General features: G+C 49.7%; 1 protein-coding gene across 2 annotated transcripts in view; it reads left to right on the top strand.

The window, feature by feature from the left end:
* The window catches only part of LOC120951088 (irregular chiasm C-roughest protein-like), a 199,220-nt gene that overhangs the window by 181,368 nt on the left and 5,543 nt on the right, over positions 1 to 12,309 (top strand). For both annotated transcript variants that reach the window (XM_040369633.2, XM_040369615.2), the window contains 4 exons: positions 9,404 to 9,838; positions 9,921 to 10,086; positions 10,172 to 10,701; positions 11,330 to 11,990. In XM_040369633.2, the coding sequence (XP_040225567.2) occupies positions 9,587 to 9,838; positions 9,921 to 10,086; positions 10,172 to 10,701; positions 11,330 to 11,990 (1,609 nt within the window). In that variant the 5' untranslated portion in view covers positions 9,404 to 9,586. The remainder of the gene's footprint in view (positions 1 to 9,403; positions 9,839 to 9,920; positions 10,087 to 10,171; positions 10,702 to 11,329; positions 11,991 to 12,309) is intronic.

The following is a 12,309-nucleotide window of genomic DNA, read 5'->3' as shown; positions in this document are numbered from 1 at the left end:
AACATTCTTCGTCACTCCCCCTTCTCCACCCCCGCACCCCCCCCCCCCCCCCCAAAAAACACGTGCACTCTGTGTAATTCATCGCAGGCACTCAAAATCGAAGCACCGAGCGAAAGGATGCTGGTGTGGTTACAACAAAGCGTACCACCAGCACCACCACCCATCGGCTCATCATTGCATTCGGTAAAATGGATTGGTAAACCGTTTTGCTCGCACCGGTGCCAGTGCAGCGTAAAATTGTTTGAAAATTATCTACCCACTCACGTGCACGAGCGGGTCGGTTGGGCCAGTACTTTTGCTGCAGCAATAATCTCGCCGCGCCGGCAGGCCACCCGTGTTTGGTACTGCCTTTTTGGACTGCAGGCGCCGGCAGAAAAGGTTCATTAGAAAGTTCAAACCTAATTACATCGAACCGGCTCTGGCTATGTGTATGTGTGTGTGTCTGTGTGCTAGGCGAACTGTCAACCGCCCAGCACATATGTGGGAGGGTGTGGGCAAGGAAAAGTTGCAACCCATGCGCTGGCTCCGGTTGGCATTACAGAAATCAATTAAAATAATACATGTTCATCAGATTAAATTTAATGCCTGTTTTGCTCGACCAAACAAAAACCACGCCCGAACACAAACACACTGGCCCTGGAAAGATGTCTTTTTGCTGCAGTGAAGAGAAGACACCAGCAACATACACACACACACACACAGCAACATAGGAGAGAAGCGGGTCAGCCCTGCAGGTTAGGGGCAACTAGGTAAGCAAACGGTACCGACCAATGTTTGCCTTTCCGGGCGGAAATATTTAATGCCTGTTTGGGTGTGTGTGTGTGTGTGTGTGGGTATGTGTGTCTGGTTGTGTACAACTGCAGAATGTTGTTCGTCAATAGGCGATGGGCAAGGACAGTGGATCGGGAAAATCACCTGTCCGAAACAAACAACCCCACCAGCCCACCAGTCTTCTAGACGTCTTCGCCCACCACGAAAGACGGTCGGAGCGAGAACACCGGACGCTCTAAACACACGCACCGATAATAACGTGCCGTCGATTTCGTCTTTATCATCATCATTACAGCCATCCTCATTAGTGCCGTTTGTTGGCAATTTCGAACACCATACACACACACACATACACACACACACCCACACTGTAGAAAAGCAAACGCGACACAGACACACTCTGCAGCCAGGCCACTGTTTGCACCGCGCGCTGTGGGTGATTTTATTTCACTGTTTTGCTTCGATAAATTCCAAGAATAGCTCTCGTCTAGCGCTCGCCGTGGCGGAATGATCCGGTTCGAAGGGCCGAAAGCACCGCCGGGTTGAATCGCTTCGCTGCACAGCCACGGACCGGGTCGGACCGGCAAGCACAGGGAGGGAGACACACAGGGATCGACTAAACAATACCTGATACCATGACTGTTGCCCTTGCTTCTCTATGTTCTTTTTTTTTTCTTCAAACACACACACACACACACACACACACAGCCACGTGCTTGGTTGGTTTAAATCAAACGAAAAGATTCGCAATCGCATTCTAGAGAGAGAGAGAGCAGCTCCGCAGCCGGATTGCTTTGCTCGGATCATCCGGATAAATAGCTGATTCCGCATAGAGCTCAGCGGCGAAAAAGCAGGCAAATCGCTGCAACGGTGTTGCACAGGGCGAAAAGAAGCAGGAAAGGAAGGTGGAAGCAAGACTGGCGAGCAAATCATGAAGCTATTTAAATGGCAATTTTAGCCCACCCTGCTTGCCGTCAAATGGCGGCTTCCTAGTGATGAATCAGCTAATAAAGTGGGCATTTCAAGAAAGTTGTCCTCCAAAGAGCATGATGAAATCTTCTTCTTCTTCTTCTTCTATTTGGCGTAACGTCCTACGCGGACATGCCGGCCTGTACAGGCTTTCGAGACTTAATTCATTACCACGCAGCCGGATAGTCAATCCTTGCTACGGGGGGACGGTCCATTCTAGGCTTGAACCGATCACGGGCATGTTATTGAGTTGTTCGAGTTGACGAGTGTACCACGGGACCGCCCCCGTGTGGCGAATAAGGTGTCACGGTGACAACATTGCGTTCACCTAACACAATTTCCATAAAATTGAAAACACACAAACACAAACAAATGGATATATCAAAATTGAAAAAAAATCACAGCTCAACAAATAAAACAAAATCAATGTTCTTGATATGGTACCGCAACCCGAACAAAGCCTTAGCACGATTGACAGCAGTCCATAAATTACGTAACGTTGCGCACACAGATTGAAAATAATCAAGCATTACGGTGGAGTGAGTAGATGTGGACATTTTGTTACCCCGAGTGGGCGTTGTGGTCAATTATTCGCGTTTTTGGTGTTTCGTTTGCTATAGACGGGACCTGAAATTGTAACTCTAATGATTTATTGTTCCAATGAATGCTTGATTAAGTCGATACATTGAAGAGTTGTGTTTAAATCTGCCCCGGATATGTTTCTCCGATGAATCTGCCTCTAAATCTAATCCTGTTCTTGTTCCCAGACCTAATGCCGAATCTATTCCAGACTCTGGTACTAGAAAATGTACGTATTCAGGCGTAGATTTCTACTAAATTGCTAGTTGCAATTCTTTTTCTACTCGCCTTGCAGACCGCTGTGTTAATTAAAATCAATCTCTTGCATTAATGGAACAACAGCTGACGGTAAAAATGCTATCTTCTGTATGCAAATGTCAACTCCGTGTATTATTTCAAACCACTTGCAAACAAAAAGCGCACCATCAGTTTTACACTGATAGCTACATCGAGCGCTGCGTCATATTAATCTTCCTCGTTTGTAGTATTTCAATTTCGGAAAATCGACCTACAAAAATTACCATACTTTTTTTTGCCGCACCGTGGCAAGTTTCCCGAGCCACAATCAAGGCCAGCAACAATAAAAAAAAAACCACACCCGAGGGAGAGAAAAAAAAATCTCCCCACCCATCGCACGCGTGCTGTCGCTCTCCCCCTTCACGCGGGTTGTCGTACGATTCTTCACCCACAAAAATGATTGATTGTTCCTAAAACATTAGCCCGCCCGATGATAAGGCAAAAATGGAAAAGTATTTTCGCACGCCGGGGGTTTTGGGTTTTTTTTTGTTTTTTTGTTTTCTCTCCGCAATTCTTCCTATTTTTTTTCGAGGAATTCCAAATGAGAAAGAAGGTACGCCCATATCCCACCACCCATGGAGCTTGGTAAAAATTATACCACACCGCGCCGGTCGCTTTTCACGGCGCAAACCGAAACAACAGCGCAACAAAAGGCGTTGTCGAGTGGTGGCGGTAACAAAAAAAACAACAAAAAAAACGCGAATTATTCTCCCACCTCGCGGGACCCCAACGGCCTCAACACCCAAAGCCATCTGCTACCCATTTTGAGCGTGTGTGTGTGTGTGTGCGTGTGAATGTGTTAGTGAGCAAGGTCGAAAATAGGGCTTCTTTCCCTTGGCTTCCGTGAACTTGGGCGAATCTTTCCGCTTTTGTTTCAAACACACCGGACCAACCAACAACAGCCAAAAAACAAAAAAACTGTCCTCCCGGCGATGGAGGCGGATGAGGCGACATTCGTCATAAAGCTCGCGGCTCGCCCAGCAGGCAATCTGGTAGCCCAAACCGCCACCTCCAAAATCCTTCGGGGCGTTCGGTTACCAGAAAAACGGAACGGCCCGCGAAGGAGTGATTTGTTTGGTCGGCGTCGACGTGTACCAACAGCCAAAACACACCATGATGACTAAATAATGTGTGTTTAATCTCCGAAAACTGAGTGAGAACATCATTTGTGTGTTATGGCTTCTTTTTTTTTTGCCTCCCCCTTTCCGCTGGCCTCATCCCACCGCTCGTGCGCTCGATTTCGGCAAAGCCGAAGTGTCGTTTTTTGGGTGAGGTTTTTTTTTGGATTTGTTTTGTTTTTATTCGAGTGTTTGTCGCTTGCTGCCGGTTCCACCGCTGAGTTGTGATTTGTCGTCGCCATAATGTAAAGGCACAGGAGCAATACACACACACACACACACAATTGAAAAACACACCCAACGCCTTCGCGAAGAGAGCGGCACGACGCCGGCACGAGTCCGCAAGGATCGTTCGTAATGAAATAAACAAAACGCTTAATGGCTTTTCGGCACAATCTCCCGGCGACATGCAGATTAGCCGCGGATTTTCGAGGCCACAAAATTGTTTGGGAAAGGCGCAGCAGCAGAAGAAGAACAAAATGGCCCTCGCTTGGAGTGAAGTTTTCGCGGGGTTTTTTTTTTTTTTTTTTTGAAGCTCCAAACTGAAGGATGCAAAATTGTGCACAAAAAAAAGAGAGAAAAAAAAAACACTCAAACTGACAACGGTCCCGCATCGATGACAGCGGACGCAGTGCGTGTGGGGACTTCATGGAGTCCACTCCTGCCTCTTTTTTTTTGGTTTAATTCACAGTGCAAATGTGGCGGCCGATCGAAACATTTGCAGCAGGCAGTCAACCTGGCCAAAAGGTAGCAAAGCAATAGGTGGTTGGGAATTATTGAGCAGGCAGTGCTGCCAGCCCCGGGTGCGCTATGTCACGTAACCCCGGGCCAACAAAGCCGAACCGGGACCGGGGCAATCATGATTATACTCCCGCCCGCTGTTCCCGTGCCCGCTGTAGGCTTATGAATTTGACATTAGCGTAACAAGCTCGTGTCCGGGCGGTTTCCCCCGACCGCTACGCCGACCGAAAAAAAGGGGGCGAAAGCTGGCAGCACTGGGGCAGCCTCGGGAAAGAATGATGACGATACCGAACGATGCTTCGGGCCGCCAGAGCAGATTGCCCGCTGGAGCTGCTGCCCTAATAAAAATGCTCACACGGTTCCTCCTCGGCCCGTCCGCCCGCACTACAGCAGCAAGCAGTAGCGGCGGTAGCAGCAGCAAGAAGAACCCCCTTCCCCTGCACCACACTCACAACCCAGGGGGTGATAAAAATAATAATAATTCCAAAGACGCTTACGAGTCCCAGGTGGCTCGTTAGAACTTATTTATGGTTTTGAAAATACACGTTTACGGCACATTATTTCTTGCGACAGTGCAGTGCTGCTGCTGCTGCTGCTGCAGTGTGCTCGCTCGCTGTGTGTGCGCGCCAGGCTTTTGCGATGGTTTCACTAGTTTCCTTCACCATCAGCTCCGGAGGTTACTTGCTCCGAGCGCGCGCCGAGCCCCGGCAGCGTAATCAGCGAGAGCGGCGACAAAACACGGCCGCTCAAACGATAAGAACCGACCGCGTCCCGGGTCTGGTAAAAGGTAAACCTATCGACCTTCCAGCCCACTCCCCCCCCCCCCCCATTCCACCGCGTCAGCTCCGAGGCTGACAAGTTAAGCGGGTCGTTTATAGTACCGTAGTAAAACTTATGGAATATTCAGGACCTGCGAGACTTGGTGTGCCTGCGCTCGGGCAGCTCGAGGAATTGACATTACCGTCAGCCTCCGCCGGACCTCCGTCCCGGGGTGGAGGGAGTTAAGTTAAGACGTGCAGCTAATGCCCGTAGCCGCGCTTCTTTCTCGAATCCCGCCCCGCCCCCGGAGCCGAGTTTGGCGAGTAGCGTGTTCGCGTCCGGTTCGTTCGCTCCCGTGCCTTCCGCCTTTCTGGGCTGTTCGCCCTCATTTGTCGCCCGCTACGACTGATAACGGTTCTTTTGTTCTGCATATGGTACACACACACACACATACACACACACAGTTCACGAACGGGCGAACGCAAACAACCGCACCGATGGATGGTGGAAAGGTGTTGACTAACAACGACACCGGGTGCGACGTGAGGTGAACGTGGAAACTACCGTCTTCATCTTTTGGTTTGACGTTATGCAGCTGCAAAGTGTTGCTGTGTGTGCGGACTTTCTTAGCCGGTACTGTCTTGCTTTTTTTATTGTTATTATTTTGTTTTCCCCCCCAAAAGTTTATTTACCATTGTCATCAATAACGCAAAGCCATTATTGACAGTATTGCTCGCCAACGTAACGTAGTTGTGGCGCGAGGCAGCGCACGAGACACATTATTTGTAACACTGATCGGAAGCTTTTAGCAAATTTGAACTACCAGAGGGATGGGATGATGAATGGGGGAGAGTTTTTTTTTTCTTTGTATTTTGCTTTGGCAAGATATCTTGCTTCATTGCAAGACGTTGGCACTTTACCTAGCCAACAAGCAAACTGTTCCTGAAGACGAGTTACACACCGTTGAGAAATTCAAAAATGTTCTATCGAGACATGACATCTATCTCTGAGGAGTAATCAATAAATATTTTCCTACGCAATTGTGTCTACAGCCGCCTAATGGTAGTATATTGGGGCTTGCCCTAAAATGTCAATTTAAATTCTCAATCTGCAGATGCGTTGGTTTTAACATTAAAATATTTTTTGAAAAAAAACACAATATTATATTCATCCCAATAGCTTCCTCCTGGTGCCGCTGTAAATATCTCAAAATATTTTCGTCAATCTTACTAACTTACAGGGTTTCGAATCATATAAGAGAATAGTTCAATCACTTAGGGGAATGTTGCAAATCGGTAGGGGAATATTGCATGCAAGCTGTGGAGCTGTCATCAGACTGTGGGTGCCGCTGTAAATACCTCAACATATTTTCGTCAATCTTACTAACTTATCATGTTTAATTATAGCTTCGCAGCAGGATTTATCTAGTTTATCGTGTGTACAGCTGAATCCCACACGAAAACAACTCCAAATGATGGTTTTAAAAAAACATCATCGGCATCAATTCGAAGCTCTTTACATCGGCACCTACAGTCTGATGACAGCTCCACAGTACGCTTGCAAAATTCCCCTATATGGTTGCAAACTTCCACAGCTTGCTTGCAACATTCCCCTACCGATTTGCAACATTCCCCTACCGATTTGCAACATTCCCCTACCGATTTGCAACATTCCCCTACCGATTTGCAACATTCCCCTAAGTGATTGAACTATTCCCTCATATGATTCGAAACCCTGTATACAGATGCCTTGTTACTCTTTTCGCTAATACTCATCCTTACTTATCTTCTTGCTAAATATTTAATGTTTATTTAATGTTTACGAGGATTTTATGTCTGCTTGGCTCAATTTGTTTCCTATCTGCTGACGACCTTACTTACTTGGGTCTTGGCCTGCCTCAGGAGTGTCCAAAACCGCTCGCCTTCGTCTACCAATCCGTTATCTCGGCCTTAATGACGGACACCTACACGCCATCATAACGCATTCTACATTATCCTTCCACAGATACGGGGCCAAGAACCCTTCTGTGCTAAGAGGGTTTCGTCAGATTGGGACAGTGTCCTTAACTTAGAGACGTATGTGAGTACCGGTACTATGTAGGTGCTATATAGTTCCAGCTTCGTCCGTCGTGACAGGTTTTTTGAGGTGAACTGATTTCTCATGCTGTCGTTGCTGACCTTTGACCCGAGATAGATTCTGTGACGACTTCAAAATTGTGTTCACCCATCTGTGCGTCACGCCTACCTAAGATTTAATTTGTTGTTGGTAGGGTACCGGATGTTGCCCCCATCAGTTTGGTCTTTGCCTCGTTTATCTACAATCCGAAGGCTCTCTGCCGCCTGCTCGATCCCTTGGTAGGCTTCTGCTACATAGGAGAGCCGCAGAACAATGATGTCTATATCATCAGCGTATGCCAGGATCTGGGTTCACTTATTGTAGATGGTTCTCGAAGTCTTCCCTCTCTAACGTCAAGCTCAATAGAAGACCCAAGGCAAGAGCTGGCGCAGACCGTTGTTGGTAGCAAAACGTTCTGAGAGTTTTCCATCCACCCTCACCTGGCAGGTGACGTTGGTCAGAGTCATTCTAACTAGCCTTATCATTTTGGCCGAGATTCCAAACGAGCTCATAGCGTCGCACAGTTTTACCCCGGCTATGCTATCATATGCGACTTTGAAGCTGTATTCTGCCAGCTTCTCAGAGATTTGCCGCATGGCGAAGATCTGGTCAGTGTTTGATATTCGTTTCGTAATCCTCTTTGATAGTTTCTGGCCATCTCTTCGACTTGAGGGACAAGACGTTCCTGAAGGATCAGGGCGAGTATGTTATAGGCGGTAGAAATACCCCTGTATTTCTGGGAGTACCTGTTTAGCGATCTACAACACGTTTCAGACTTTAAGTGTATCTCCAATCTCTGGAGTGCTTCTTTGTGGACATTTGTTGTGGACAAAAGCATACTAAAGATTTGAATTTAATTTACCAAAAAAAAAACTCAAACACCACATATTTGCGATGCGTTCCGCAATATTAAAACACAACAGCAACCGTACGAGTCAATCATTAGCCACAGTCACAGTAGATCCTGAGAGCAAAACGTGGCATAGCGAGGGCGTGGTGGCTTAAGTCCAGTAAAAAGAAGGTGCAGTGCTAAAAGAAATACGCAAAACCACACTCAAAACACTCGATGCGGGGCATACTTTTCCCCTGCTTTCATTGGGTAGCAGCATTTCCGTCTCATTGAGCCCGCAAAAGCTCTCCACGCCACTTCATCTACGGCAACCAAATACTGTGCACGCGTTTGAAGTGTGTTTTTTTTATTATTATTATTCCTCTTCTCCATCTGCTATTGAACCGTAAACTAAGTGCAAAACACTTGCCACAGACTCCAAAGCGGATGGGCAACGTGTGTGTGTGTGTGTGTGATTTTTTATCTCTTTTTTCCGTGTCCGTGCAGCAGCATAAACGTTAGCTTTGACGCCTAAAACACCCTCCCTCACACGCGGAGCACTGGCTGCTAAAAATATATTCCCACCGTTGAGCTGCTTAAAAAACATTCCCAGCTTCAACGGCCCACCCACGCCGGCGAAAGAGAGGGGAACTAGTGCAACGAACGCTGGTATAAATCGCACCCCGAGTACGGAACGTCCAATGGTCACCGTCCCCGTGTGTATGCTGATTTTCCTTCGTTTCCATCGCTTTTTTTTGCGATTAACGAGAGCATGAAATTTCCGCCGGCACTGAAGAGATTGAAGGCGGTGGGAAAATGCAACCAAAGGAGAGAGAGAGAGAGAGACTAATATTTATTTAATTTCTTGCAAAACCGGTCCCACAATAACACTAGCCAGCGCGTGCACACCTGAAAGAGGGATGGAGGTACAGTCCGTCCGTCGCAGTGGGAAATTGCAATCGAACGCAATCGAATGCGGTTACGAGCTGAAATATTCATTGCAACGCGCATGCTACCGGGCTCTGTATGTGTGTGTGTGTCTGTGTGGTGAGCTGGCAATAACAACACTTGATTCGGCACGCGGGTTTATTTAAGCGCGTTTGGTTTTCTTTCTTTTTCTTTCCTCCCCCTTTTTCCCGTAAAGCATTTTTCCGTGCGGCGTGAAGCTATTTTTGTTTCGCCGGCAAATCCAGCGCCAACGCTAATGCCTCCCATTTCCTTGCAGCGCTCCTGCTACCAGGCGACGAACCTTTTTTTTTGCGGCGGCGGCGGCGGCGGCAGCAGCGCAAGCTTAAGATGACTAGCGACGCGTACCGGACATTCGGCAGCAGAGCGCTACAGGAACGGTTCGGTTAGGCTGGTTTGCCATTCATTCATCTTCCCGTTGCGCCACGCCGTGCTGACGACGATGCTGCCGGCGCTGAACGGTCGGCGGACGACGAGGTCGCGGCTAGCGGCCGTCACCGCGTCACCGTACCCGATCTTCTACCTGTTTCTGCTGCTGCGGGTTGGCGGCGGGGCGAAGGTGTCACCGGCGGCCGGCAGTGGCAGCCGCCAGCTCGAGCAGCGCTTCGCGATGGAGCCGCAGGACCAGACCGCTATCGTCGGGTCGCGCGTCACCCTGCCCTGCCGGGTGGTGAACAAGTCCGGCCAGCTGCAGGTAAGCAGGGGCGGGATAGTGCGCCTTTTCTTCGCGTTGAAAACATTCACCAAAACACCTCCCCCCGCTCTCCCCCTCCCAGTGGACCAAGGACGATTTCGGGCTCGGGACGCACCGGAACCTGAGCGGCTTCGAGCGGTACACGATGGTGGGCAGCGACGAGGAGGGCGACTTTTCGCTCGACATCTCGCCCGTAATGCTGGACGACGATGCCAAGTACCAGTGTCAGGTGGGACCGGGCCGGGGCGGTAAGTAGACGCGCTGGGCACGCTGGTGGCCTCCATTTTCCACGGTAACGAATCCAATCCCCTCCCTTGCCTTCCCCGCCTGCAGGAACTCCGGGCATTCGGTCGCGCTTTGCCAAGCTGACCGTGCTGGTGCCGCCGGAAGCGCCCAAGATTGTGCAGGGCGACTTCATGGTCACGACCGAGGATCGGGAGATTGAGCTGGAGTGCGTGTCGGTCGGCGGGAAGCCGGCGGCCGAAATTACCTGGATCGACGGGCTCGGCACGGTGCTAACGAGGGGCATCGAGTACATGAAGGAGCCGCTGCGCGACGCCCGCCGCTACACCGCCAAATCGATCCTGAAGCTGACGCCGAAGAAGGAGCACCACAACACGACGTTCACCTGCCAGGCGCAGAACACGGCCGACCGGACGTACCGGTCGGTGCGGCTCAAGCTGGAGGTGAAGTACGCGCCGAAGGTGAAGATTGCCGTGATCGGGGGCGCCCTGAACGGGGGCCGCATACTCGAGGGCACGGAGGTGCGGCTGTCGTGCCGGGCGGACGCTAACCCGCCCGACGTTACGTATCGCTGGTTCGTGGGCGAGGAGCTGTCGGACGGCAGTCACGCATCCGAGTTTGTAAGTTTTTTTTTTTTATTGGAAGACTTTAGAATTGTGCTTTAACTTAATGGTCGGTGGATCTGATTCAGGTTCACGAATCTCAACGAATCTTTGAAATGATGCAGTGATTCCGAATTTCGGTTGAAAGGATTCGCGACTCTCGACATTCAGAAATCTCAAATCTCTGAAGATTCATGTATTTCCAAAACTGTTTGAATCTTTAAAGAGAAATAGTTCTGTAAAGATTCGCGAATCTCTAGGAACTCATGAATCTCAAAAGATTCGTAGAACAGGAGGTTCTTGGCGTAACGACCTATGTGGTCATGGCAGTCTAAAGTCATGACAGCGCGAGACTTAGCGACTACCACGCATCCGGATAATCAGACCTGGTAACGGGAGAGACCATCTGAGGCAAGAACCCACCACCCGATTTCCGAATTTCAGAGATTCTCAGATATTTATCATTTTTCAGAGGTTCACAAATCTTTAAAGATTCGTGAGTCTTTGGAAATTCATGAGTCTCTAGCGATTTGATTCAAAACACTCATTGCTGAAGATTCATCTTACTTTCAATTGCAATCTGAACAACGATCAGCATAGCTTTATTTTAACTCGCTTCACCGTTTCCGTCGTCCCTTTTTCGCAGCTGATAGCGAACATTTCGCGCAAGTACCACGGCACCACGGTCCGGTGCGAGGTGCGCAATGCGGTCGGGAAGAGCGAGGAAAGCGTCACGCTCGACATAAGCTACGGGCCGAGCTTCCGGGCGCCGCCCCAGTCGGTCGAGGCGGACCCGGACACGACCGTTACGCTCGGCTGCGACGTGGACGGCAATCCCGCACCGGACGTGCTGTGGATACACGAACCGTCCGACCAGGTCGTGTCGAGCGCGGCGAACGTAACGCTCGTCGTAACGCCGGCCACCGCCGGCCGGTACTACTGCAAGGCGAGCGTGCAGGGCTTCGCCGAGGTGGAGGCGGACGCGACGGTGTATCTGCGCGGGCCGCCGGCCATCAGCTCGCCGCGGCAGCAGTACGGAGCGGTGCACGACAGTGCGCAGCTCGAGTGTGTCGCCCTGTCGATACCGAAGCCCCGGCACGTGCTGTGGTCGTTCAATGGGCGCGAGATCAACGTGAGCGCGGAGCCGAACGCGGCCGAGTACCGCGCACTGGACAGCCCGATCCCGAACGGGGTGCGCTCGACGCTCATCATACACCACTGCCAGCGGGAACACTTCGGGCGGTACAACTGCACCGTGGTGAACGACTACGGTATCGACTATCTGGAAATTGAATTCGTCTCCAAAGGTAAGGTCCTCGCTCCTCTGTTTGTCTCTTTCAGAGTCCTCTCAATCTGATACAGCTGAGATATGTCTTGTGTTGCTATGACAGATTATGATAAAGTGCTAGACCTATTAATTGACAGCGAAGAAATTAAACTTCTTCTATTCAAGCGGCGAACTTCTGGAACATATCTCGTATTTTAGTTCACCTCGTCCATTCATTCCTTCTTCTCAAGTTGAACAACTGTTTGATGTCATGTAGTGCGCAATATGGCACCATAGTGAGATGATATAGATAGATAGGCTTTGATAGGTAGGTGTTAAGTAGGACATCATCTCAAGGA

This window comes from Anopheles coluzzii, chromosome X (genome assembly GCF_943734685.1).
Source record: "Anopheles coluzzii chromosome X, AcolN3, whole genome shotgun sequence".
Taxonomy (NCBI): domain Eukaryota; kingdom Metazoa; phylum Arthropoda; class Insecta; order Diptera; family Culicidae; genus Anopheles; species Anopheles coluzzii.
The sequence above is the reverse complement of the archived record's forward strand: the minus strand, read 5'-3'. Positions and strand labels throughout refer to the sequence as shown.